This window comes from Bombyx mori, chromosome 2 (assembly GCF_030269925.1).
Source record: "Bombyx mori chromosome 2, ASM3026992v2".
Classification (NCBI taxonomy): domain Eukaryota; kingdom Metazoa; phylum Arthropoda; class Insecta; order Lepidoptera; family Bombycidae; genus Bombyx; species Bombyx mori.
In genome coordinates, this window is record NC_085108.1 from 5,309,306 (window position 1) to 5,336,846 (window position 27,541).

The following is a 27,541-nucleotide window of genomic DNA, read 5'->3' on the forward strand; positions in this document are numbered from 1 at the left end:
AGTGGGGCTGTATGGTTAAATACCTTATGTCGTTGTCATAAATTCCCGCCGTTTTTTTTTTTCAGATTTTATTTTAAAATAATTATTTTGATGTGATGTGCTTATCGGTAATTTCCAAGTTTAGTTTTTAATTTATGAGAATATTGTTTTAGAGACTTTATAATTAGTAAGTTTTCCTTTTCTGGATATTTATTACTACTAAACAAGTAAGTGCATACTATACATACCAAATAAATTATGTTACGTTAATATTAATGTTAATTATTATGTATATATGTATATGTGTAAAAATGTGTTGATTTGATAATTTACATTTACATGAGAAAGCGATTTAAACAAAATATAAAAATTCCTTTCTTCCTTGACGTTTTTTTATATACTGAAAATAAGTAAAACTACAAAAAAAAATGGATAGAAAATAATTTTGTGAATCATAGTATCAACGGACTTAAAAAGATAACCACCTTTGCCAAGTCAACCCCAAGAGTCGAATATGACAAATAACAAAATTGACCAAGAACTTCCTAAAAGCCAGTGTATTAAAGTCAGTAAGAAGTAAGGGAAGTTGGGCTGGCATGATAATTCATGGTAATCTCAACATTAAAGTAATCTAATTTTAATTATTATTGTCTAATGTTAAGTGAATTTTCATTTCGATCACTATCAATAAGGAGGCCTAAGTATATCATTATTTTTAACTCCGAAATAATGAGAAATATTTAAAAACAATGTAAATATCCGGTACAAGTGTTTACAAAAGTAGATGTAGTCGCGAAAATTTAAAACTTTTTTCACGTGTTCCAGTTACAGCGATGAATTCTCTTAAAAACATTGTAAACAGGCTTAAAAATAAAATCAGGAAAATGAATGGTAGCGATCCAGTAACAGCTAATGAGGCACAAATAGATACCTCCATATCAATTAAAAAAGCGTTAAGAAATGATCACGATTATCTATCTAAAATTGAAACTAATACTGAAGATGAAGTGTTGAAAGCTGTTGAATTAAATGCATCCAAAGATATAAAACCAAACCTTAATGATACCAATTTTGAAATGTGCGCTAAAATTAACAATGAAACTGATGTAAATGATACTGTGGATGTTAAAAATCCAAATATTCACAATAGTGGCTTTAAAGTGGGCAGTGAAACGGACGTTGAGAATATTTTACCAAAAACGAATGTAATGTTTTTTAATGATACAATAAACGAGCAACGGATTTGTGTAATAGCTGAAACTGATTCTTTACAAATTAAAAAAACAAACAGTAGTAGAAACCCGATAAGTGATAAGAAAATAAATAATTTCATGCAAATTAATGATAAATATATTGACGATAGAATACTTAAAAACCCAGTTAATGATAAATGTCTAAATGCTTTTAAATTCGATGAAAATTCAAAAAAAAATAACCAAAAAGAAATCAATGAACCGGTCTGTTTTAAAAATAAAGAAATTGACGGCAATAAAACTGTGAATAATGATATAACACAGCGCAATTATAGTACAAATGCTAAATTTACTGATGAACCCAATAATGTTATCGAGAATTCAGAAATTATAGACTTAACTGAGCCTGTAGTAGGACCTGTTAGGGAAATTGATGAAACAAAATTTAACATAGATATTATATCTCTAAGCTCTGATGAGGAATTCGATCAAGGTAACGGAACCAAATTAAAACATGAAATTAACAACCAAACAGTTACTAATTTGAAACCAATTCACGACTTAAACACTATTCCTATATCAACGTTAGAAGAAGAACAAGATTCAGATGGCTATCATTCATCAGACTTTGAATTTATAAGCGAAAACGAAGCAAAAATGTCAGGAATTATCTACAAATACCCAAAAATTAACAAAGAACTTTACGGAACTAAAAATGAAGCTGATTCTAAGCCCGGTTGTTCTAATGGTTTCGAATCTAACACTGAGGATTCATTTCAAGATAATGGTTTAAACACATCTAAAGCGTCCGAAAACCGGGTCTTGCCAGCCGGAGAAAATTATTTGAATTTATTTAGAGGTGTCTATGATCCTGTGTTACCACATTCGGCCATATTTTTCTTAGAAAACAAGTCAATTAGGCCTATAAGAATGAACGTGGATTATGAAGGAATGGGCTTTGATATGCAGCTGATGAGAAGCGATTCATCTGACACCGCCAACGTACAATGTGAGTTAAACTATTCGTAGTACCCGTTAATGTAAATCGATAACTAGGGGATACTGAATTAAATGAAATTTTATTTTTGCAAAATTTCGGCTCACAGCCCACCCATTGTTATGTAGTTACCGCAGCATCGTCAGGTTAGAGCCCCGTGAACTCACCCACTAAGTTCAGTGAATCTAGTATAACCCCTCGAGGTTACTAGAATAGGTAGGATTTAAAAAAAAAACAACAGCATATAAAAAAAAAAAAAAAAAAAAACATCAAAACACAAATGCCTCCACCCATTGTGAATCTAATTGTGTAGTATAGCTCTTCAAAACGACTGCATGACCAGTTCGCAGTAGGTTGGGAGGTTGTGGTGGCAGACTCACACGGCCCCACCAGTAATTCCATCATACATAAAAATAAGTACATTTAAGGAAAAAAAGATATTTTCACTTTATTAAACTACATTCCGGAACTAAGAATGCAGTCAGAAATCAGAGGTGTAAAGTAGAACGAAGTATGGATTCGTAGTTTTTTTTTTAACTATACGAATGATTTTTTCACTGCTTGCCAATGGCTAAGGACATGGCTAAACCACGGAATACCGGATAATTCTCATAGATTGCCTACGAAGCATAGCACCACTTTTTGTATATATATCGACGCTTGAAAGGCAAAAGTGACTAAGCGACAATAACTGCTTTGTACATAAATAATAGGTAATAACCATATTCGATGCGCAAAAAAATATTTCTAGGTCTATTAAAATCATTTCAATCCTACAGCTACTAGCTAGATTCTACTACAGCTGGATTCGTTAAAATACATTTTGTTTTCAGGTATTTCAACTTTAAATTAGTCTACTGTAAAGTTCACGCATTGTCGCTTAGTCACGTTTGCCTTTCAAGCGTCGATATGATCGTATCAAGAAATTGACTTTTTCTCCTGAGAGTAAGTATTCCTTAAAAAAACATTGTTTCAGTCAATGAAGATGCATTGGAGACGAAAAATAAAATACTGAACATGTACCCCATTGAGAACACGAGAAGGAACCGTCGACGTTTCCGTTAAAAATTTATATAATTATATCACCATCGACATTGTGGAGATTAAAAGTACAATAAAAACAATTGCTCGTATAAATTCTATGAACTAAAAAAACCAACTCAGTAGGTATAAGAAGTTTATTATAAAATATTTACAATGAGTTTTATAAACACTAACTAAACCTAATCGATAAAGGTCTATACGATCTACTGTAGAGCACTGCTTAAAAATATGAATATTTATTTTTGTATGAATTTTACAGAGGAGATAATTACTGATGTTGATTTGGGAATAATTTCAAAGGCGTAGTAATTTTACAAAAAGAAGTAGTAAACTTGCTTTTTTTTCAAAAGTTAATATGTAAATTTTCTTTAACCATTTTGTATGTATATATATATATATATATATTTCACCCATTCGGCCAATGCAAAATATAGCTTCCGCTATGTCCCAGCCGCCTTTAAAACTAATCGACTCGAATATCGATCTTTGAACGAAACTATTTCCACTTACATTTGAAATCGTTACAGGAATGTTTTATCTATAAATATATATTAAAATAATAATAAAAAAAAACAATCTCGTTACATAAATGCAGTACAGTATAATAAAAAAAAATATAACCTAAAAAAAATGATAAAATTTGTCTCATTAGTATATTTAATTTAAATCTACGAAGCTTGCGTTTCGCGTCAACAGTTGTAATTAAAAAATAATAAAATATAATTTGTTACATTTTGCTATTGCGGGAGAAAATACAATAAAATCCATCATGTATGTATATTTTTTATACTTCCAACATCGTCCTGAGTTTGCATTGTTTTTATCTGTCACCTCAATTAAATACTAGGCTATAATTTGAATGACGCTTCATAAAGTCGTTAAAGATTCAATGCATCTCAAATTATATTTTATTTTAACATAAATTATAATAATTGCAGGCATTTCACTTTAGTATTTAAAACATGTTGATACATACAAAGCTTGTAATATGAAATACGATTTTTTCTTTCTTTCTATATATTATTATATAACTTTGTGTCATAATAATGTCTACTATAGGAAATAGTAGATTTAATATAGTCATTATGTAAATTATGCATTTCTTTAATGTCATTAACATTAATGAACACAAGATGCTGCTTTTTTTCTTTAAATTTACTTGCTTCCATACAATAATTGTACTTTCAAAGTTTATCTTTAAATACTAGATACTATCTATATAGGGTTTTCATTTCAGTAAATAGAAATGTTAACTCATTATGTCCAACAAATTCCGATGGAGTTTGTGAGCGACAAAAGCGAAGTAAAACCTTCATGTGTACCAACCACATTGACGCGTATATTCAATTATATATATACTTTTATTGCCTAGGTGTGTAAACGAACTCACAGCCCACCTGGTGTTAAGTGGTTACTGGAACCCATAGACATCTACAATGTAAATGCGCCACACACCTTGATATATAAGTTCTAAGGTCTCAGTATAGTTACAACGGCTGCCCCAACCTTCAAACCGAAACGCATTACTGCTTCACGGCAGAAATAGGCGGGGCGGTGGTACCTACCGTGCGGACTCACAAGAGGTCCTACCACCAGTAAATTTTGCGATGAAGGTCCAATGAGGTGTTTACATTCCCATTACCAACGACATATCGTCAGACGTCACGTGTTAGTAAATCGCTTTGAATAGAATCGCAACTCATCGCCTGCGCTCACTCATCTAGGACAACAATATGTCATCTGCTTCTGAAGTCGATTAGTTAAAGTGCATGCATTGTATATGAAAACGGTAGTCCAACCACCGAACAGCCGACATGTGGCTTCAACTTTTGCGTTCAGATTGCTCTTCATGGTACTTAATAACATTTTTTTGTTTAATAATTATATCCAACTAAATTATCACGTAACGTGAATGTTTTTTATTTGTATAAAAATAATATATGTGTGTTTATATTATCGATAATTTTAAGATTTCGGCTTTCGTTTCGCCGGTGACCTTGGTGATGGAGCCTCAGTCTTCTTACTCTGAAATTTATAATTCATAAAGTGATTTTAAGTGTTTGTGTCATAATGAACTAGTAGGTAGAAAGTATTGAAGTACACATTAGTGTTTTTTTTATTTATTGCTTAGATGGGTGGACGAGCTCACAGCCCACCTGGTGTTAAGTGGTTACGGGAGCCCATAGACACCTACAACGTAAATTCGCCACCCACCTTGAGACATAAGTTCTAAAGTCTCAAGTATAGTTACAACGGCTGCCCCACCCTTCAAACCGAAACGCATTACTGCTTCACGGCAGAAATAGGCAGGGCGGTGGTACCTACCCGCACGGACTCACAAGAGGTCTTACCACCAGTAAATTCTCCAGTAAAAATCTCAATGAGGGATACGAAAATTCTAAACAATGTGAGTCATCAGTTGTATTTAGGGGTTAGCAATAAAATATAAATACTGTGATAAGGGGATGGCACTATATGCAAATTATGATTAAAAAATATTATACAAATGTTGTTGACTTCAATTTTTCGAAAATAAATTGAGATTAGAAAGAACATTCATTCTTAAAATTTTCAAATTGAGTTTTTAAACATACCAATATCTTCTAATATATATGTATATATTTAAGAATAACAAGTCGCTCAGTAATTGTTATAAAACTGTCGTGATTTATTGATCAGAGATATGACATGACATCATTGGTCTTCTATTTTTTGCTTTATATATATAGTGTTATAGTTGGCAACACTTACAAGCCCGGCGCTATCTTCACTACTCTAGCACTCACATAAACATTTTATCTAACCTCTCTTGATCGCTTCGCTCTCGGTTCGCCGGAGTCTTCTTTCGTCTTCTGATCTTTTGTCGTCTCCTTACCCTTTTCTTTCTCTTTATCGTCTTTTTGTTCTTTATCTTCCTTAACTTCTTTTGAATTCTTATCACTATCTGAAACTAATACAAAAAAGGTTCAGAAGAATAGATTCAATTTTTTTTTAATTGCTTAGATGGGTGGACGAGCTCACAGCCCACCTGGTGTTAAGTGGTTACTGGAGCCCATAGACGTCTACGACGTAAATGCGCCACCCACCTTGAGATATAAGTTCTAAGATCTCAAATATAGTTACAACGGCTGCCCCACCCTTCAAACCGAAACGCATTACTGCTTCACGGCAGAAATAGGCAGGGTGGTGGTACCTACCCGCGCGGACTCACAAGAAGTCCTACCACCAGTAATCACAAGAGGTCCTACCACCAGTAAAAGTTTCCATGTAGGTTTAATAACTATGAGCAACACAACACATTACATTTAACTAGGTGTATAGTGGGAAAAAAGTATCTGCTAAGAAATCTATTACCGCTTGTCTGTATTGTTACCAACCTTTATCATTAACCTGTTCACTCTTATCGTTTTGTTCGTCAACTTTCATTCGATCATCTTCTTTATCTTCACTATCTACAGTTGGCTCTACATTCTCACTGTCTTTATCACTGCTCTCGACTTCTTTGTTACTTTCTACTTGAGGTTCAGATTCCTGTTCTGCTTCTTTCGGTGGCTCTTTTTCATTTTCTTTGTCGTTTTCCTTTTCTTTCTCCTTCTCTATTTCTTTCTCTTTCTCTTTTTCCGTATCCTTCTCTTTATCTTCATGTTTATTCCTAGACGATTGTCGTTTGCCCAAAGTCTTTGGTGTAGCATTGTTTGATTCTTTGTTCTTTTTCGGTTTGGCTTAAAAAAAGAAAATTTGTTTTCAATACATATCCTCAAATTCTTCTATCAATCATTTTTCAAACTACTTATGTTTTCAACAGTAAAATTATGATAATTAGGCACCTAATTCAATAAAAAGATAAGGCATAATGATAAAGATAATGGTCGTACGACAAGGTTAAAATAAATCCCCTCCTCCTTGCCATCAACTCAAGCATTGCTGTAAGGATGACATGGGCTATATGCGATATACCGGCAATCAGTCTCTTTAGGAGCGTGATGCATAAGAAACGATGTAAACTTGCATCACTTTAATTTATGTTAACCCTTTCAACAAGAAATGTGTCTATATTGTATACATTTGCTGCAAAAAAATATTTTGTCGTGATACAGCTACCTGAAGCAGTACCCCTACAACCTTCCGAAAATATGGCAATTCTTCGGGTCGTCGATTCTAACGGTCTTCAGTATTGAAATTATTTGAAGAGTAACGTAATATAGACATCAAAGATGTTAGGATGGAGCGAAGCGATACTTGACGTCTGGACAAGGGAATTTTGCTGAACAAAGCACAGGTTCATCTTAGCGTGAAATACTGCTAACGTCGCTGAACTTGGACTCCTAAATACCTGATACTTCCGATTGATATACAGAAGAAAGCCATTCAGATTGTCAGTTACCCCGATCTTACGGACTATTTGGAATCCCTGGTTCTACAAATTCTCAGTATTTTATACCGTATGATATGCCTGCTGAAGAAGCAAAGGTACTTACTATAAGGAAGGTATGATAATACCTAAGCCTTATATAATACCTAAAATTACTGCATTCCTTCAGTGATTCTAGAGATTTTTTTGACATAATGATATGCAATCTGACTTTATAATGAACTTCGCCCATCACAGTGTTTCCAACGTACTACAGTAAATCTTCTTTAAACAGGGTTTAAGTCCTTAGCAGCAGCTTGGTTGTTCGTCTGTCATTGCTGACGGGTATGAGCGATGGTTACTACCAACCATGAGGTGAGCCGTATGCTCGCCTCTACACAAAAGCAAATAAAAAATGACAATAAATACATACTGGGCGTAGTTTTCTTCTTTTCAACGTTGTTTTCTTCGATAGCTTCAGTCACTGATGTATCCTCATCATTTGCAGCTTCGATAGCGGACTGCATTGATTGCGGTGAAGGTGTTGACAATTCTAATTTAAAAGGAAGAAAAACACTTGTTGTAAACCATTTTGTATATGATAAAAACTGTTAGTCATGAATTTTTACCTATGACAAAAGAAAACAGTATAATCACAGTACCAACACTCATTACAATGGACAACTATGTTTTTTTTAAAACAATAATATATTTAATAAACGTTCACGTATGAGTTTCACACTAAAGGAATAACATTGTGTAATAAAAAAAAAACTTGGCAAAATGATAATTTGCGTAATTATTGATGGTAGGAAGTCTTGTGAGCCCGCATGGGTAAGCACCACTACCCTGCCTTTTTCTGTCAAGACGAAGTAATGCATTTCGGTTTAAAGGACGGGTAAGGGACAGCCGTTGTACTTAAAACGGAGACTTAGAACTCATATCTCAAGGTGGGTTATGACATTTAAATGGTTGATTCCTGTGAGCTCCAACGACCACTTAAGACCAGGTCAACTGTGAGCTTGTCCACCCAACTTAGCAATAATAAAATTTCAAATTGCCAAAGAATGAAGGTAGTTTCATACCAAGTGGTTCATGCACCATTTCTAGGAGCTCATCCGATGTTAACTTTGCCGTTATCTTTTTAAAGTGTACGACTCTAGCCGAGAAGAACTCCCAGAATGATAGACCGTCTGGAACGGTGAATAGGTCCTGTGAAAAATAATAAGTTTTATTTGATCATTATCTTTTAATATGTCCCTTATTTTGGTACAGAGACTGCTTAGAGCTAAGAGATCCTCAATTACTGTTCGTCAATGACTACTGTTCCAAAAACAGGGATATGGTCACCTTTCTATAGCCTTCTTGTTTCAGTTTTGACATCTACAATCACCCTTTGGCTGACATCCTTTCACATTTTTCAGTGCATAATATAATCATTATTTTCATGGCTATTTGAAATAAGCTGTCTGTTGAGCCAACTCTGGCGTAACCTTATTATCAACATTAATGGTGCGATGACAGGAACAATCAAGCTATTGCTAACAGAACTGTACAATATTTTAACTTAATTGTTTGAACACCTTGGGGGCTAATGTATGTATTTATTAATTTACCTTTAACTATATATTTATTCATAAATTAGTCAAGAAACAAAAAAAAATAAACTACATGCAAGTGTTATAATTATTTCTAATTTAGAATGCAAATGCGTTTTTTTTTGTTAAATCAAATAACATAAATATCCAAATTCATCATGAATTATTCAATAAACGAAGTGAGAAGTCCTAATTATGCAGTTGTCCTTTTTTATACTTTAATTACTACATTATTTTATATAACTAGGATTCTTTAATGATATTTGGTATCAAAACAAAATAGCAACACTAAAACACAGAAAATACGTCTATTGAGTGTTCAAAACAATAAAGATTAGATAAGGTAAGGGTTTACCTTCATTGTCTTGTAGAGTGTATCTGCCTGTTTCCTGATGAGATGAGCCTGTTTACTGAATTCCAAAGCATCTTTCTCACTTAGATCCCACGATGGAGTGTTTCCGACGTAGGCGCGCATGCGTTTAACGGTTTCTAAGCACGTCGGGTGTTTCAACAGCATTAGGGGTTTCACTTCTAATTCTGTAACACAAATTTTATATACCGATTAGCTGACCCGGCAGACTTCGTAGTGCCTCAATCGATAAATAAAAGACCTAAACTTTTGTATAAAATAAACTTAAAACAAACAAAAGGAATACGCCCGATCAAAGGAAAAACAAAATTGTAATTTTTATTTAATTCCGAGCATTTTCATATTTATCTACCTTTTAAACCTTCTCTGGACTTCCACGAATAATTCAAGACCAAAATTAGCTAAATTGGTCCAGCCGTTCTCGAGTTTTAGCGAGACTAACGAACAGCAATTCATTTTTATATATATACCGATTATTAAATAACGAATATAAGATGGAGTCGAGGCCTAATTCTGATCATATTTGCGAACTTAATATGTTGTTTGGGGTTTACACTTGTTCTTACCACATTTATATTTTCAGTAATCATAACACAAAAGAAAGTGCTATGTTTGAGAATTATTATATGAAGAATGTCTATTATTGAATCTTCCTTAGCATTGTGATTAAAGTAAGTAAAACTGAATAAAATTATAAAGAGATATTGAAAGAAATCAACATTTATAGGACTTGGTGTGCAAGAAGATAAATGTGAATTACAGAAACATATACGTTTTTTTTACTATAGTGACTTTTTAGATTTTATGTAAATGTGTATTATGTAATTAAATTAAATGTTAATAATTATATTTATCGAAGATACGTGTACACAGTGGATTCCTTAAACTATTACAGCTCCTACTTGTGTAGACAATGACCATTTATTCATTTGTGGCAATTTTAAGTTATGCATGTTTTCCTTGCAAGCTGCCACTGCAGCTGCCCCCCATTTCTTGAACACATTAGCATTAGGGTTATGAGACTGCAATCACGGTACGCAGCGGCTTGGCTCTGCCCCTGGCATTGCTGAGGTCCATGGGCGACGGTAACCACTCACCATCAGGTGGGCCGTATGCTCGTCTGCCTACAAGGGCAATGAAAAAAAATCACCACCTACCTTCACTATAAACAGTGGACTGGTGCAATTTTAACAAATTTGAACTTTGTCTTTGAACAGAAAACTGTGTAGTAAAGTCATCAGGTTTGAGCCCCGTGAGCTCACCTACAAACGTTAGGGTTACGCTGAAATAGCCTCTCAAGGCTCTCAGCTTAGGTAGGAAACAAAAAATGTGTAGTAAAGTAATTAATATAAAGGATCTAAATTTACAGGTTTTCTGATGTATTGAGATGATCTATGACAAAATATTAATGTTTTCTAATCAATTAAAAAATGGAATTGATACTTACCCATAAATTCGTCGAGCAATTTAAGACACAGTTCAGTGTCGGCCTTCTCTAAGCATAAACAAGTTTTAATCTTGGCATCTAATTCGATCAACTTCATTTCTGTCTTCAGGAATTGCACGCGGGATTTTTTCTCTTCTGGAAGTAACCATAAAGTTATTTACACATTTATTGTTTGACAAAAACAAACAGGGGTATAATTTTACTTAACAGTATGCAGACAAACCAGTATTTTTATCCAAGCTTTTACAAACGTAAGTTTTATTAATTCCTAAAACCTCAAAATCATGAGATTTTTTTTAAATAATTCTACATTTCCTTATTTTGTCTTTTTACATATTAATTGAAGACATGAGTGGATAAAGGGGATATGATACAATTTGTTAATTTTGAGAAAACGGGCAACAAACTTTTTGTTACTTGAACCTTTTCTTCATACATAATTCCTTCATCACATGCAATTTCTAAAAATAGCCTTTAAGCCGGAGTTTTAAGGTCTTACATGGTTTATAAGCACATAACACCTTCATTCAATTAAAAACTCAAAAATCTTTAAAATGGTACTTAAGCCCCTCATCCACTTATGTCTTCAATTATAACAAAGTTTTTGCTGCTTTTAATGTATATTAAAATTAACAATGAAATACATACATTGAGGCCTATAGCGCTTAAGCTTACCATAGTTAGTACGGAGGTAATGAGGTTTGAATTTACTTTTACACCGCTTCATAGGCAAAAACAATACGCGCAAAAATAACATTTACAAAGCCATCCGTTGTCTATGGTTGAAACTAGGGATAGGCCGGTTTTGCATCATCATTAATTATGTTTTAAATAAATTGCAATAAATAAGAGCGAATATGAAAAATTGTGGGTTAGATCCTTTAGCCACCATTTTTGCACTGAAGGTCTCAATTTTTGTCACGATCCATTAAAATTTTCTTAAAACAGGATGAAATGAAAAAATCGCAACAATATGCTCTATCCCTCAATTTAGGTTTTACCTCTCACTGTTCAGTTTTGTTAAACTAGTTATATTAGAGTTATTTAAAAATCTTACCTGTCTCACGTTCCTTATCTAAAGTTGCCTTTTCTTCATCAGTAAGATTCAGATCCATAACTAGTTGCGCTAACACTGATTGAGATGTTATCTGTCCTCTCTCTATAAACAAAACAATTATTTTTGAACTTATAATTTGATCTAAATGGGTTACTGGACTTATACTTAACTAACAGAGTAAGGGAGAAGTATAGAGTAATAAAACAGTTTACATTAGTTTGAATACAGCATCACAGATGCTGATTTGCAAATCCAAGCTATCGCAAAGCTGTTAGGGCAGCGCGAGATATTATCCCTGCCATTACCAGCCGTTTAGTTGGTCTAATTTATATACAGTAGCCGAGACATCGTTTTTTTTATTTTTTTTTATTGCATATATGGGTGAACGAGCTCACAGCCCACCTGGTGTGAAGTGGTTACCGGAGCCCATAGGCATCTACAACGTAATGCCGCCATACCTTGAGATATAAGTTATAAGGTATCAAATATAGTTACAACGGCTGCCCCACCCTTCAAACCAAAACGCATTGCTACTTCACGGCAGAAATAGGCAGAGCGGTGGTACCTACCCCTGCGGACTCACAAGTGGTGGTACACCAGTAGTTACAGAAAAATTGCGGGTTTGATTTACAATACTTAAAGAATATCTATAAAGAAAATGATTATTTATTAATTGAAAATAACATACCTAATTGCAATTTAAGTGTAACAGCATTAGTGGCCGCCTGCTTATCCCACTGTAATTTACTAGACTCGTTCTTGAAGTTGACTGGTCGAGATTGGAATAGTTTTATACCGACATATTGACCGCTGGGCAGGTAGGCGATAAGAATGTTGTCTTTCTCTGGATCGTCTGTAATAAACGGAGCTCGTCTATACTAATATTATAAAGAGGAAAGATTTGATTGTTTGTTTGTATTGAATAGGCTGCGAAACTATTGAACTGATTTAAAAAGTTCTTTCACTGTATGGACCCACTCTATTCCCGAGTGACTTAAGCTATAATCTTTTTTGAAAAAATTAGGGATCCTTACTAAAACTACCCGTAACCGAAGGTGTAAAAAAATTACCTAAAATATTATTTACATCGCGTGCCCTGCGAAAACTATTGATTATAGAATAAAATAATGTACTACGACTTTGTAGAACACATTATTATTTACAAAAAGTGTCGCGACAGCATTATGTCTAACTATTATAGTTATGCCGCAATAAGTGTTCTTTTATTTAAAAAAATAAAACAACGTCAAATATCATTGAATTTTTTGTTAAAGACCCGAGCGGAGCCGGAGCTTGGCGCTTGTTACTTATATTTCAATAGATACGTCCCAAGGTGAATTTGCATTAATCAGTACATAAAAACTAATGATAATATTTAAACGGCCATACTACAATATACATTGATTTGGATAAAACGTGTACTAGTGTGAGCTGAATATTATAGCAAACGATATTGAGACTACTATTTATTGTGTATAAGAAATATCAGAAGCACTGACAGAAGATATGCGAAAAACTATTTTACGATATTAATTTTACTTTTTTTTTTATTGCTAGATGGGTGAACGAGCTCACAGCCCACCTGGTGTTAAGTGGTTACTGGAGCCCATAGACATCTACGAGGTAAATGCGCCACCCAACTTGAGATATAAGTTCTAAGGTCTCAAGTATAGTTACAACGGCTGCCCCACCCTTCAAACCGAAACGCATTACTGCTTCACGGCAGAAATAGGCAGGGCGGTGGTACCTACCCGCGCGGATTCACAAGAGGTCCCTTTCTTTTCTTTTCAAGAGATTACTTTCCCTTTACGAGTTTTAAATAGGAACTGTTTATACATGTATTTCCTATTTCTGAGAAATTAAGAGGCATTAGAAAAGGCCGGAACATATTTATTTGCAGTTGCTGGCAAGGTAGTCATACTTACACATGAGGTAACAAAACACCCCACAACTTTTTTTTTTCTTATTGCTCTTGTAGGTAAACGACCCACCTGATGATGAGTGGTTACCCTCGCCCATGGACTTCAGCAATGCCAGGGCCAGAGCCAAGCCGCTGCCTACCGTTAAGTACTCTCCACAAGCCTCGTTTGAAGAAGGACATGTCATAACGCTCGTAAAGCACCGTAGTATTCAAACATACGACATTGGAGCTTAGCACATGTACCTTTTGGGACTACAAATTTTTTAAGTAATGTTTTGTTTAGCAGCCTACTGATGTCGTTATATTGTTAATGACACAGGGGGCGGTTGTTTATAAGCGCTCACTTGATGCCGCAATAAAAATTGGATAGTTATTGCTATTGTTGCCGTGATGTCGTAAATTTTATTTACAATAAACCAATGGACACTGATCTAGCTTCACTGACTTTATTTAACGATGAATGAACAAGCTCAGGACACATCTGATTTTAAGTGGCTTCCTAAGCTTAAGATACACTTCTTAGCGGCAGAAATAGGTAGGGTAATAATAACTTACCAGTAAAAAACTAGCACCTGCTTGTTGATATTATTGTTATAAACGGATCTTTCATGTGATTGGGTTATCTGTGTCCATGGACTTAGACCCTAACAGCATTACAACCATTTTTACTTATTTTTAAATAAATAGAAAATTAAACTATATATTTTATATATATTTATTACTAAATATATTTTATTTAAAACAGACGACTTTTAAATTTTATTTTCTAAGTAGCTTTCTATTCTCCTCGGGGTACATAGTAATTATTTTATTTATAGTATCATTTACTTCAGGATTTACGTGTTCCATGGGACCTGCGGTCTTCATGTAATCAGAATATTTCATATTAAAACCAATGTCACCATATTTGACCGTCATCACTACTGGTGTAAAAATTTTCTTAACAAGGCTGTTGTTAAATAGTTCAAAATACTCTGCACCGGATGGTATATTATGATTTACAGTGAAACTTTTGTCATCTAGATTTTTGTAAGTTTTCAGAGATATGACTGAAGTCGTAGATTGGGTTCTGCTCAATTCTGTAACTGTTGATGAAGAGGATTCTCTTGTAAAAGCACACGGTGTTAGGTTATTGTCATTTAATAGATTTATGGAGTTAAATATAAGACCTCCTAATGAATCAGTTTTCGTTTTTCTGTCCACATTAACAACTTTAACGTTTCCACAACTCTGAGTGTAATGGGTATCGGTCTTATGCTTTAGAAGCAAACTATCTTCTATGTTAGGACTGCAAGCTTGTCCAGTAACATTGTGAGTATGAAAATACTCATTTTTAAAACGATTGCTTTGAGAACAATCACTTGGAATACTGGACTCGACTAAAACATTAGTGGTTACTTCTTTCATTTTGTCAAGTTGGTCATTCTGAGATTCTACATTTAACCCCAGTTGATGTGTTGCATAAAATGTGTCATCAAGGCATTTGTTAGTGATACCAACATTTGATCTATTATTTGTACCATCATCATTATTCTGTATTTTTTTACATTTCGTTGGAGGAATAAATTTTTTACGCTTTGCAGATGTTTTCATGTGTTTTCCGAATTTTGGTGCTATGTTATTATTATTATTAACCTGTGCATCTTGTCCTTTAACTGTTTTTATAGAGCTTATTTTTTTCGATACTATACATTCTGGAATAAACGTAAGTAGCTTTTATTAAAACGAAAAATAAAATATTCGCATTATTTATAAATAAGTAAAAAAAACTTATTATTTTGATCTAATATATTATCATCCATAGCAACGCGTCATCGTCAAATAATAATTTAAATTTGGAACGGTACTTAATTTCAATTTGTAAACGAAAAACGTAAATTTTAATACCATTAAAATTCGTACTCACTGGCGTTTTCGTCTTTTTGTGAACTTCTGTCAGTAATTTCACGTTCGTAGTCATTTAGGCACGTGTCTAGTGCGAAATTATCATCATATTGACTTAATATATCATTGTCGAAATCGAAAATAAAGTTTTCTTGTGAAACATTGTTCATTTTTATATAAAACAATGGCGCGAATATTATATTTAGGCGGTATATTTTCGCGGTTACATGTCAAATTTGTAAATCGAACAGCTTAAAAATATATAAACACGCAAAGGGTTCCTTGATTAAAAAGTTCTTAATTTAAATTTATTCAAGAGATTTAATTCATCAGTATTTTATAATAGTTTTAAACCAATTTCGGTTGCAAATTAAACTTCAGTTTAATATTAAATGATGATTAGATATTCCAATAGAATCTTAATTCTTAGGTCAATTCATAGCATTACCTCACAATTACTGTATTTATGTAATAACATAAATTACTCACAATGTTACAGTGTCAATAACATAAATTACTCACAAATCATGAGTGCCTATAATACACTTTTTCCTTTTTTTAATTACATAAGAAAATCAACTAACCTGGTTTGAAAGGTTCTTTCAAATCCTCCAACTCGGACTGAAACCAAAGATAACATTAGTTATCTACATATAAAATATGGATTCACCTTTAGCACAATTTCAAATTGAAATACTATCACGACATCTTTGAGATTTAGCCTGTGAGAGAATAACAAGCACTTCTGAATGTTTCCGATTTTACTACTTTAAAAAAACAAGTGTGCAATTCACGCACACTTGTTTTTTTTCTTCAATATCTTGTGTGCCTATGGGCCCACAAAACTTGTACAGCAATTAAGATCATCGGCAACGCGAGATTTTATCAATTATTTTAATATGTTTTTAATTAAAGGCATTAAAGTTCATTGTTTTCGTAAATGATTTTCTTTTTATACTATTTGAATTGACGCACGTACGAATTTATTATAACTTACTTTCAAGTTAATAATGTCAACATTCTTGACATTCAGACAAAACTAAGACGGTATAGAAATAAACTACTGGATGTATCCCTTCACTTGAAATAATATTATCGTAATTTTAACTTAAACTTACCAGGTACAGCTAAGTTTAAAAATTAAACTTACTTGCGGCACGGCATTGAAATGCTTAATGTTTTTATCTTTTTCGGTTTTGTCTTTCTCTTTTTCTAAGGGCGGTGAAGCGCCGCGACGTTTCTTCGGAGCTGGAGACGGTAGCGTTGCATTATCTTCAGTCTGCTCATCTATGTATCTGCAAAAGATGTTTTAAAACAATCTTATACATTTAAACGAGCAATTCTTGTATATATATAATCTAAATCTGGGAAACGGCTACAACGATTTTCATAACACTAGAGGATTTCGGGGGCGATAAATCGATCTAGCTACGATTTATTTTCAGAAAATGTTGTTTTATTCGTGTTTTCAATAATCAACTTTATCGACTCTTCCCGACATCTATTGGCGAATAATAATACTATTTTTCTTCATTCAGAGCAACTAACTGCTTTAAAGACACCGCAAGATGGCGTTATAAAAAAAATACTGATCATCTAGTCATTAGTCAATTTTCCTAGTAGCTCAAGTACAATGATGTCCTTCTCATTTGCTGCAAAAATACAATACATAATAACTTTGTCTATGGAACATTGACATATCACAATATTCTCATTTTATTTAAACAAACGGAAGGCCTCAAACAGCTTACAAAAGAGATATCAGGATAGTCGCAATTCCTATAAACTCACTAGACAGACAAGTAAAAGTAAAGGCAGGGGAAGAAGAAAAAACAAATAATAAAATGTTTGTGACAATCGTTACCGTAGTTTGGTTCTCAACCACCACGGTTCGGTAAGAAACAATATATAATATACGGATGTGTTAAACAAAAGTTTAAGCATTTCAAACTTCTGCGATGTTTCAATCCGATTCAAAACTAAACAAAAATAAAACTAAATAGGCCTTTTTTTTGCTTAGATGGGGAGACGAGCTCAAAACCCACCTGGTGTTAAGTGGTTACTGGAGCCTATAGACATCTACAACGTAAATGCGCCACCCATCTTGAGACATGAGTGGTAAGGTCTCACTTTTAACAGTACAACGGCTGCCCCGCCCTTCAAACCGAAACGCATTACTGCTTCATGGCAGAAATAGGCAGGGCGGTGGTACCTACCCGTACGGACTCACAAGAGGTCCTACCACCAGTAACTACACAAATTATAATTTCTCGGATTTGACTTTTATTACACGATGTTATTCCTTCACCATGGAAGTCAATCGTCAACATTCGTTAAGTACGTATTTCATTAGAAAAATTAGTACCCGCCTGCGGGATTCGAACACCGGTGCATCGCTCGATACGAATGCACTGGACGTCTTATCCTTTAGGCCACGACGACTTCTTCTTATATTACTATAGCTTTGTTATCTGATTGTTACCTTTTTGGACGTATCTTCCTGCCACTCCTGCTGACCAGCTCTTCCTCTTTCTTATCATCCTGATCATCTTCTCTTGATTCATCCCTTTTGGCCTTACCTCGAGGTGTCTTTGGCTCTTTGACTGGTTTGGCTGGAGTTTTCACAGATTCTGCTTTGGATTTTCTGCCTTTTGGCTGTTGAAAATAATTTTTTTTAAATTTTACACTGCCATAATAGAATAATAGTTAGCAGTTTAATAACAGTGGCTAATAATACTACTTATGGTCATAACAAATTGCAAACTCATCCATATGACTTGTGGATAACATCAATTACCTAGTTATAAGTAAATGATAAATTATTACAAATAAAAGTAAACTCATTGCTTCAATTTACTTTTTAAAAAAAATTAAGCAGTATTGGTACTGAATTTTTCTGATGAAATATGTATTTAATACATATTAATGAATGAGTTCCACACTAAAGGATAATAAAATCGTGTAATAAAAACCAAACCTGCAAAAATATAATTTGCATAATTACTCATGGTAGGGCATCTTGCCAGCCCGCATGGGTAGGTACCATCATCCTGCCTATATCTAGCGTGAAGGAATGTGTAATGTTGATGTCTACAGGCACTAATAACCTTGAGGTTTTTTTTTTTTTATTGCTTAGATGTGTGGACGAGCTCACAGCCCACCTGGTGTTAAGTAGTTACTGGAGCCCATAGACATCTACAACTTAAATGTTATTCCTTCACCGTGGAAGTCAATCGTGAACATTTGTTGAGAACATATTTCATTAGAAAAATTGGTACCCTCGCCTGAGATTCAAACACCACCAGTTTCCACCCTTCTTAGTAATAAAAAAAAATTGATTATTCATAATCTCAAACTATAGGTTCAGCACTTCAGTCTTGCAGCAGTCAGCAGTCTTGTTGCCTGCAGCAGAATCATAAAATTGAATAATCCGAGTCACACTACATTTTTCAAAGGTATTCTGAATATTTAAGAAATCAGGCTCATTAGCAATTATGAAAAGTTACTTTGTCGTTTCCACAAATACCTCTTCTATATGTATTTATAATCTTTCGACACAGAGAAACATCAATATTACCAGCTTTGAACTTTCTGAGTTTTTTTTTATTTTATTTATTGCGCTTGTAGGCAGACGGCCCACCTGATAGTGAGTGGTTACCGTCGCCCATGGACTTCAGCAATGCCAGGGGCAAGCCAAGCCGCTGCCTACAGCTTATTTTATGACTAAAGCCTAAAAAACCAAAAAATATTAGGTTAGTATAAATATGACAATTCTCTGATTGCCACACATACTTTTCCTTCATCGATCACAAGGGCCCCAGTATCATCTGAATCTTCTACGGCAGTATCATTATTTAGTGTGTTGGATGTCTGAAATAATTTAAATCATCATATATCTTTTAGATAGTTAAAAGTTTTACCAATTTAATATATTCATTTGGCTGTCAGTGACTAATGCAAAGAAAGACGTACCTCATCAGCTACAGTTTCATCAGCTGCTGTTGTATCAGCATTGGTTTCATCTAGAGTGTCATTAGCTGTTGTGTCATTTGCTGTAACATTTGGATTTGGAGATTCCTGCATGGAAATTTATTTAGTTAATAACAGAGTAATTTTTCTCAAAAAAAATATTTTTTACTAACTGCACACTAGAATTCATAGCTCTTTAAACAATATTTTACATATCAATATAGTATATTAATCTTTATTTTCTCATTGATAAAGTACAGCAAAATTTATTAAATTGTTTAGAGAGGAAAATGCACAGCGATGATTTGAGAAAACTCACTTTTGTATTATGTTTTAATGATTTCCTGAAAGTGTAGCTTTCTTTTCAGCGAGATATTGTAATGCAAAACTATACAGTTACTATTTTGCTTATTCACTTCAAATACAGACCTATATTTACAGAATTTTTGATTACTTTTTGCAGCTTACCCCAATAGATAATCCAACAACTTGTTCTAAAGGTACATTATTAGCAAAATCATGTTCTATCTGCTTCACACCGTCATTGAAATCCCTCCTTTTAACAGTTTTAGTTAAGAATTTGTCCTTGTTTTCTGCATAATCGAATATCATGTTTGGTGGTAGATTTGCACTGAAAATTTGATGTGGCAAATTATTGTTATTGTTCTTAGTATTACAATTCATATTAAAATGGTTTTATTTGCTTTTAGAGACTTACATTTCACCAGTGCCATAGAAATATACAAAATATTTCTTTCCATTCAATCTTTGTACCTGAAATAAAATTGATAAAAATAACATTCCAATAGAAACAGATTTTTTAAGCAAATAAGCATAATCTTTTTTTAAATAGATACTGGATTTAGTTTGTTTTCTGAGAGATATATTGCTAGTTAATGTATACGTATTTTTGAGAGTTATTTGCATAAAAGGCCTTCGTAAGAGTCGAAGCGTCAGTTCAATATGTCTTCCCGCGCTTACCTACCACCAGATAATTTTATGTAATGTTATTGAAAGTGCAAGCTTCTGATTTGAAATCGATTATGACAACAATTATCACTCACCCGAGCTGGCCATGCTGGATATCCTTTAACTTTAGCAAATATAAAGTCTCCCGACTTGTATTCTCTTACTTTTTTGCCCATTTTCAGTATAACTATGCCGCTGCCGCCGTGTTCTATGTTATCACTGCACAACACTTATTCTGAAATTAATTTAATTGTCATTGAACGAACTCGAAATTTACAATAAATTCTTAAGTATTAATTGCGGTTTTTGTTTTAAGTAATTCTATGGATATTAGACGCTTAGATTAATTTAACCTACAAATTTCTTACCGCGGCAAAGAAGTGACGGAAAAGAAATAAACATGGCGCCTGGCGGCAGTCTCGAACATAGATTATACACTTAATATGGTCTCGAATGTCAAATATAGTGGACTCGGTAATATCGGTATCTAACACACGACATACATAGGTATTCGAATTTGGTACGGCCATAACGAGGATATATCTGCTATCGTACCAAGTAAGAGCGTAGCGTTTCAGACTGTATTTAACGGAAGAAACTGAACGACCGGAACAAAAGTTTATAATTTGTAAAAACTGAAGAATGGGTTGTAATACTTGTTGGTTTTTTAGACCATAATTGTGGATTACCAAATGGGCCATCGATGCAACTTGTTTTATAGAAACTTGATGTAATTTAATTTCCATAATTTGTTATTATTTTAATTTGTGATAATGTCGTGATTATAACATAAAACTACTTTTTGTAGAGGGTACCCATCATACAACACAAAATATTTGACATTGTCTGAATCTCGCTTACAACATTTTCAAGATAACTTGATATAAACAAGTTCCGAACAGTTCTATCCCGACCATCGCTGCATCGGTCCACCGAGCAATCTCGTCCGCCGGGTGGAAGATCTTGCCGTTGTCGTATACCCCCACATTTTACTGTTTACAATCTAATCTCACTTTTGCTGTCTTCATTTATTTTATTCTGACGTTTCCAATACTTTTTTCCCCTTTCGAATCGCTAGTAGCCTAAGAGGCTATTCCAGCTACGCTGGGATGGGTAGGTGAGTTCACGGACTCAACTTTTTTTTTTCTTACCTAAGCTGATAGCCTTGAGAGGCTATTTCAGCGTAACCTTAATTTCAGCGTAACCTTAACTAGTAGGTGAGCTCACAGGGTTCAAACCTGACGACGTTACTAACACGAACCCTGGCAAGAGCTGTGCTTCGCAGAATCTACCATCGAATCGGAAACGCGACCCACTGAGAAGATCCAGCGAGAAACTTTAGATAGCCGTTGTTACTGTACTCGAGACCTTAGAACTTGTTTCTCAAGGTGGGTGGCACATTTACGTTGTGAATGTCTATGGGCCCCAATAACCACTTAACACCACGTAGGCTGTGAGCTCGTCCCATCTAAGCAATAAAAAATAAAAAAAACTCAGTAGGCTCCGGCTCAACCTCAACCAGGGCTAGTATTAGAGAATTCGTTAACACTAGCCCTGGCAAGAACAGTGCTTCGCAGCATCTACCACTGGATCGGAACTGCTACCCACCGAGAAGATCCAGCAAGAACCTTAGTGGGCTGTGTCTATGGGTTAGTTCGCTCGTCGATTGGAGCTTGAGGGTCCTAAAAGCACCGAGTGAGAATCCGGGGATCCGAAAAGACATGTTTAGGGCGACGGCGGCTTTGCATTGATGGTTCCAATATTTGGCAGTGTTCATATCATAATCATTGACTAAATATTATTCATTGTCGACATTTTCGATATATAACAATAACATTTTAAATAACATATTCGTCATAAATATAGAGCAGAATATCGACAAATTTTCTATTTTCTAGAATCCTTAAAAAATTAAATGCGTAGTACAAAGTATTTTAATTTACAATTCTTCTCAGTCGTGTCACTCTTGACAGTTTGGTCGTGATCGTCATGTAGAAGAAGAAGAAGAAGTTGTTCTAGTGTTGGAAGGGGCAGACTTGATGCGTCTCACGATGTCGCGCCATCTCTCCCTGCTCGATGCCATTCTACTGCACTCATTTACAATATGATATATAATTTATAAAATAGTCTCTGTGACAATCTCAGCAGGAAATGTAGTATGCGGTATTATTTTTATCTGCCAATGGCATAATTTGACATTTTTAGGTATCAGGTTGTATGTTGAAATAACAGCTTTAGTTTTTATAAGTATTTTTCTTGTTATTGTAGCGAAACACTCTACATCGGAAAATTCACTATATCCTCAGATGTTACTCAACTATGGTTTCTTTCGAAATCCAAATCTTTGATTCCCTTTAAAAAAACCTTTTATAGAGTTGCAGCAGTAGCTGTTTGGTGGGAGTGTTTCTTCTGATGTAAATATGAAATAAAGGTGATTTGCTGTGTAGCATCTCTGCGAGGGACTGCTCTGATGGAGGGGCTTCTCGTGTTCATCTAAAAATTAACTGAAAATCTCTCCGTAAAAAAGAAATATTTTATTGAAACTGTATTTCATCTCATTTAATTTCATCCCAATTGATTAAAGTCTCAAATTAATTAATATCGTAGGTATCATTTCGCTTCAGATCAAAAAATTCATATTATGTAATAATTATATTATGTATTTATTGAAAATCAATCACACTAATCAATCGCTAACGATGGTGCATCGTAAATGTTAAGTTATGTATTCGACAAATTGTTATGTTATATTAATCGGACTTTTGGGCGGGAAGGCGAGGAGTGAAGTTGTGTGATTAGTTTTATTTTGTTCATTTAGTGTTTCTTCAGGTTTAAATGTGTAATAATTGTATTCATTTGTATTAAATTGTATTAAATTGTAATAATTTGTATCTGTGAAAGTGCACAAATGTGGGAAAATGAAACAATGCCGTTGAACGTAACTTCTAGGATCCTCCAAAAAGTCAACTGAAAAATTCTCAGTAAAGGACCCCATTTTACTGAAATTATTTTCATCTCATCTCGTTTCGTCCCATTTTATTTCATGCCATGTTTCATATTAACTTCATTTCATTTCGTAATATCATTTTTCAAAATAAAAAAAGATTTAATTTTTTTTTATTGCTAGGTGGATGGACGAGCTCATAGCCCACCTGGTGTTAAGTGGTTACTGGAGCCCATAGATATTTACGACGTAAATGTGCCACCCACCTTGAGATATAAGTTTTAAGGTCTCAAGTATAGTTACAACGGCTGCCCCGCCCTTCAAACCGAAACGCATTACTGCTTCACGGCAGAAATAGGCAGGGCGGTAGTACCCACCCGCGCGGACTCACGGCAGGTCCTACCACCAGTAATTACGCAAATTATAATTTTGCGGGTTTCATTTTTATTACACGATAATTAAAATTAAAATAAAACTTGACGTAAGGGTCTTAGTTACCAGGTCATAAAATCTTTAAAAAAAGAAAACAAATCCGCTTTATGCCGGCCACTGACATGCGCGCAAATATTCGTAGATTGTACGAATGTTTGCGCGCATGTGGAGGGCCGTCAAACATTCATTCGCAAACCTAGCGGCTGTGCAAATGGGTTCGCATACTCAATTTGCGAACCCGTTTGCGCTCCCTCCTACACTTGTTTACGAATGTCTCACGAATTTCTCATCCTTTTTAATTCGTCAATAGAACATTGAAGAGAAAAAGAGTTTTTAATTCTTTCCCAGACATCATTAACAGCCATGCTGTTTTTATGGGATTTCTTTTGATGAAGATACGCTACACAGTAGACGTCACGAACTATGAAAATGGCGTATAGTATACGTCCGTTACCTTCGCAATCGTCGGCGCAACTGGGCAAGCGAATGTGTGGGAGACTACGCGAAGGTTCGAGGTTCGCGCGCTTTGATGTCTGTTAAAAAACCGACACAGCTTGGAAAACCACGAATGCAGCGAAAGCTTTGCATAATCATTCGCAAATGTCGTCCTACACTTGGGGGTTTGCGTATTCGTGCGCATGTGAGTGACCGGTGTTAGATTAAAAAAAAAGAAGTAATGTACATATCAACTGATAATTTATCATGCCCAATAACACGTTTGACCGGCCGCACTGGGGATCACTTGGAGGGGCCTATGTTCAGCAGTGGACAGTGGACAGGCTGAGATGATGATGAACAAAAACCACTGAAGTATGAAACCTAAACACGTTTGAAAGCTATGTTTGTGTTGGACGCTCTCTATGACTTTTCACACACTGGCGATGCCAAAACATTCGACAACAGTATCAATTTCAAATGCAATAAGGCGATTTTTCCTATTCCATTAAAGAAAAATCCTTGGTTTAATATGAAGTCACTGACATGTCTTTAGTTGAACCGTAAACTTATCTTGTCTATAATTCGAACACCGAGACCAACCAATCTAAGGGTTAACCACAGCCGTCGCTTGCCAATAACGATATTAACTTAAATTACAATATTTTTATATAATAAAGAGCAGACGGATAACGTAGCGAACTCTTCACAAGAACACGTATTGAGCAAGAGATAGTCAATAAGGTGTGCTTACGTTTCAGAGCTTTCGTGTGGGGCAAATACAAAGGGAATTAATTGAGCAACCGAGAAGTCGAATTCGAAAAATCGAAGCATAACATATGACACAAAGCCTGCAGAGAGAAAAGTGATCCATAGTGCAATTATTCCCTAATTGTTGGCTAAAGAGACTATTCCATCTGCTGTCGGACTGGTAAATGAGCTCACGTATTCTACGTGAGAGAATTTGGTAAGAATAGCTTTAGCAACAGCCATAGAGTTACTATTCTAACTGGAGTGCTTACTTCGTTTGACATAATAACTAAAAATATACTTTATCTCTATAGCTTAAAGTTTATTTTTAAATAGCAAAAGATGTAAGGAAAAACGGTCTGAAAAGAGAATGATTATTAAGTGGTGGTGTCCCTCTCGCACATTTTACAAACAAAAAGCAGTGTTGCTAGCTTAGGGGATTTTCCGTAAAATCTCGGAATTTGGACCCCCGTCTTAGTTATCAAAAATGGCTTTTAGTGGTTAGTGGATTTTTTAGTAGCTTGGGCGTTGTTGAAAATTATCGAAAAGGTTAAAATCAATCCACTTTACAGGATTTTAAACATTTTATGACAATAATATATCTAAATACATATTATTTAAACGATGTGACTTAAACTTAACTAGAAAATGTTGCGACAATTTAGAATTTCCATCAACGTCAATAATTAAATTGGTTCAAAATAAACGTACAAAGTTATGGTGAAATTAGTTTCTGATGATGACAATTTATTAAAATAAATTATATAAGAAGTATTGATTATATGATATATATTGATTTTTAATAGAACATCATGTATTAATAAAGCTCATTAACAAAAAAATTATTGTTCTATATTAATAAGAACTCTGTTTAATGGAAAATGTAATGGTAGGTACGTAGATTTCTGATGGTTTTCATGTTGAATTTGGTGGGAAGCCAGATTAATTGTTGGCATCACCGAAAAAGAGCTATGAATGGATTAAAAGAAAAATGGCGTCTATTTACGTTTGTAGTGCGAAGTTAAAATGGCACTGATACAGCTTGTGGCTTGTTTTTTTTCGAAAATCGTGAAACTTTCCGTGTAATCATGGTGAACACTTTTAATGTAAGTGGTTTTAAGCGAGAATCCTCTCCAGTTTGTGGAATATCCTTCCATATGTCAGATTCATTGATAAATTTTTACTAGTGTGAGCATATATTTTTAAAATGTGAGATATTTTTTCTCATTATAATATTTAATACCATTTGTCTTGTAAATTGTACTTAATCTATGTCATATACTAAATTTGAAAAAACAATCGTGAAAACTATAATTTTGCAATGTATTTTTTATATTATAAGAGCCATCACGTAGTATTTTTTGAACTTTTTTTATTGTATTGAATAGCGTCGCACGCAAGCATGTATATCATTTGCCTGACGTTAAGCCAACGAGGAGGATCTTCTAGTAAATATGACGTTGGAATTTCTGGAAAATGTTCTATATAAAGGTCAAACAAGAAGAATCAAGTACTCAAACGCAAGAAATAAAAAATACCCCGAGAAAAGCAAAATTACGACAAGATGTTAAGGTATTGAAACAAAAACTTAAAAGCCGCGAAATAGTGATTGTAAATATAAAGTCGATTTTAGATTTATTAAAGAAAAATGGCGATTTTTAATTGAATTGAAATTTAAATTGCGAAATTTTAATGATACTCATGGTCCACTTAGATATTGATTAAAATAAATTATGTATTTCGTTGAAAAAAAAGAATTTACTTAAAATAGAGGAAATGTTATATTATAAGACTACAGAAAATTAACTGAACTTAATAATAATAATATAACCAATATTTTGTAAATAGACATCAAGTACTATGTGTATTGTGTTATGTGTATTGACTTGTCATTTAAGAGTTATTTAATTGTCTACATATAACAAATAAATGAATTTCAGTTCATTTCATTTTATTACCCATTGTGTTTTATTTCCTAAAATGTAACTAGTAGACTTAATATACACGTGTCATGAAAATAGCACAGAAGTAAAAATACAAGCAATTTTAAATCAATTGAAGATGTGAATGTAGGAAAAGAGCACCCGATACGCGCAGACCATGTGTGTTGCAATGTCTCACTTAGTGTGTCAAATATTAATTTGCACGGCCCACTTAGCCAGTACATTAAAGTAGGAATTGCGTAATTAAGTTCAGTATTC

General features: G+C 34.1%; 3 protein-coding genes and 1 long non-coding RNA gene across 8 annotated transcripts; 2 read left to right on the plus strand and 2 right to left on the minus strand.

Moving 5' to 3' along the window:
- The first annotated feature begins 40 nt into the window (after nucleotides 1–40).
- On the plus strand, nucleotides 41–4,345 carry LOC119629567 (uncharacterized). 4 transcript variants are annotated; one of them, XM_038015724.2, is made up of 3 exons: nucleotides 41–206; nucleotides 805–2,181; nucleotides 3,003–4,345. In XM_038015724.2, exons 2-3 carry the CDS (start codon nucleotides 813–815, stop codon nucleotides 3,020–3,022), a joined length of 1,389 nt encoding a protein of 462 aa, XP_037871652.1. In that variant the 5' UTR covers nucleotides 41–206; nucleotides 805–812; the 3' UTR covers nucleotides 3,023–4,345. The 4 variants fall into 4 exon arrangements, with proteins under 4 accessions (XP_037871652.1, XP_062528988.1, XP_037871649.1 ...); XM_062673004.1 differs by having other exon boundaries at nucleotides 42–206; nucleotides 811–2,181; nucleotides 3,146–4,345; XM_038015721.2 differs by having other exon boundaries at nucleotides 46–206; nucleotides 3,146–4,345.
- Nucleotides 3,334–21,245, minus strand: LOC733136 (hepatoma-derived growth factor-related protein 3). 2 transcript variants are annotated; one of them, XM_012696370.4, is made up of 18 exons: nucleotides 21,148–21,245; nucleotides 20,875–21,014; nucleotides 20,529–20,584; nucleotides 20,279–20,441; nucleotides 19,814–19,918; nucleotides 19,634–19,711; nucleotides 18,324–18,496; nucleotides 16,992–17,136; nucleotides 16,426–16,462; nucleotides 12,725–12,889; nucleotides 12,037–12,138; nucleotides 10,980–11,114; nucleotides 9,518–9,699; nucleotides 8,650–8,776; nucleotides 7,998–8,117; nucleotides 6,591–6,935; nucleotides 6,018–6,163; nucleotides 3,334–5,238 (listed from the first exon to the last, which is right to left on the minus strand). In XM_012696370.4, exons 2-18 carry the CDS (start codon nucleotides 20,953–20,955, stop codon nucleotides 5,179–5,181), a joined length of 2,220 nt encoding a protein of 739 aa, XP_012551824.2. In that variant the 5' UTR covers nucleotides 20,956–21,014; nucleotides 21,148–21,245; the 3' UTR covers nucleotides 3,334–5,178.
- Nucleotides 14,657–16,346, minus strand: LOC119629570 (uncharacterized). The gene is made up of 2 exons (XM_038015733.2): nucleotides 15,864–16,346; nucleotides 14,657–15,651 (listed from the first exon to the last, which is right to left on the minus strand). Exons 1-2 carry the CDS (start codon nucleotides 16,009–16,011, stop codon nucleotides 14,717–14,719), a joined length of 1,083 nt encoding a protein of 360 aa, XP_037871661.1. The 5' UTR covers nucleotides 16,012–16,346; the 3' UTR covers nucleotides 14,657–14,716.
- A 4,349-nt stretch (nucleotides 21,246–25,594) lies between the features above and the next one.
- On the plus strand, nucleotides 25,595–27,297 carry LOC134200498 (uncharacterized). The gene is made up of 2 exons (XR_009975458.1): nucleotides 25,595–26,446; nucleotides 26,729–27,297. It is a non-coding gene; the product is annotated as an uncharacterized LOC134200498 (long non-coding RNA).
- Nucleotides 27,298–27,541: the final 244 nt, after the last annotated feature.

Bases quoted from the DNA above. Each gene is read 5' to 3' on its own strand.
- LOC119629567 (XM_062673004.1), top strand. From the start codon at position 813: ATGAATTCTCTTAAAAACATTGTAAACAGGCTTAAAAATAAAATCAGG. The intron at 2,182-3,145 runs GTGAGTTAAACT...ACATTGTTTCAG, and splicing joins TGACACCGCCAACGTACAAT to TCAATGAAGATGCATTGGAG.
- LOC119629570 (XM_038015733.2), bottom strand. From the start codon at position 16,011: ATGAACAATGTTTCACAAGAAAACTTTATTTTCGATTTCGACAATGAT. The intron at 15,652-15,863 runs GTGAGTACGAAT...CGTTTATTCCAG, and splicing joins ACAAAAAGACGAAAACGCCA to AATGTATAGTATCGAAAAAA.
- LOC733136 (XM_012696370.4), bottom strand. From the start codon at position 20,955: ATGGGCAAAAAAGTAAGAGAATACAAGTCGGGAGACTTTATATTTGCT. The intron at 20,585-20,874 runs GTGAGTGATAAT...ATTTTATTTCAG, and splicing joins ATCCAGCATGGCCAGCTCGG to GTACAAAGATTGAATGGAAA. The intron at 5,239-6,017 runs GTTAGATAAAAT...TATAAATTTCAG, and splicing joins GAGCGAAGCGATCAAGAGAG to AGTAAGAAGACTGAGGCTCC.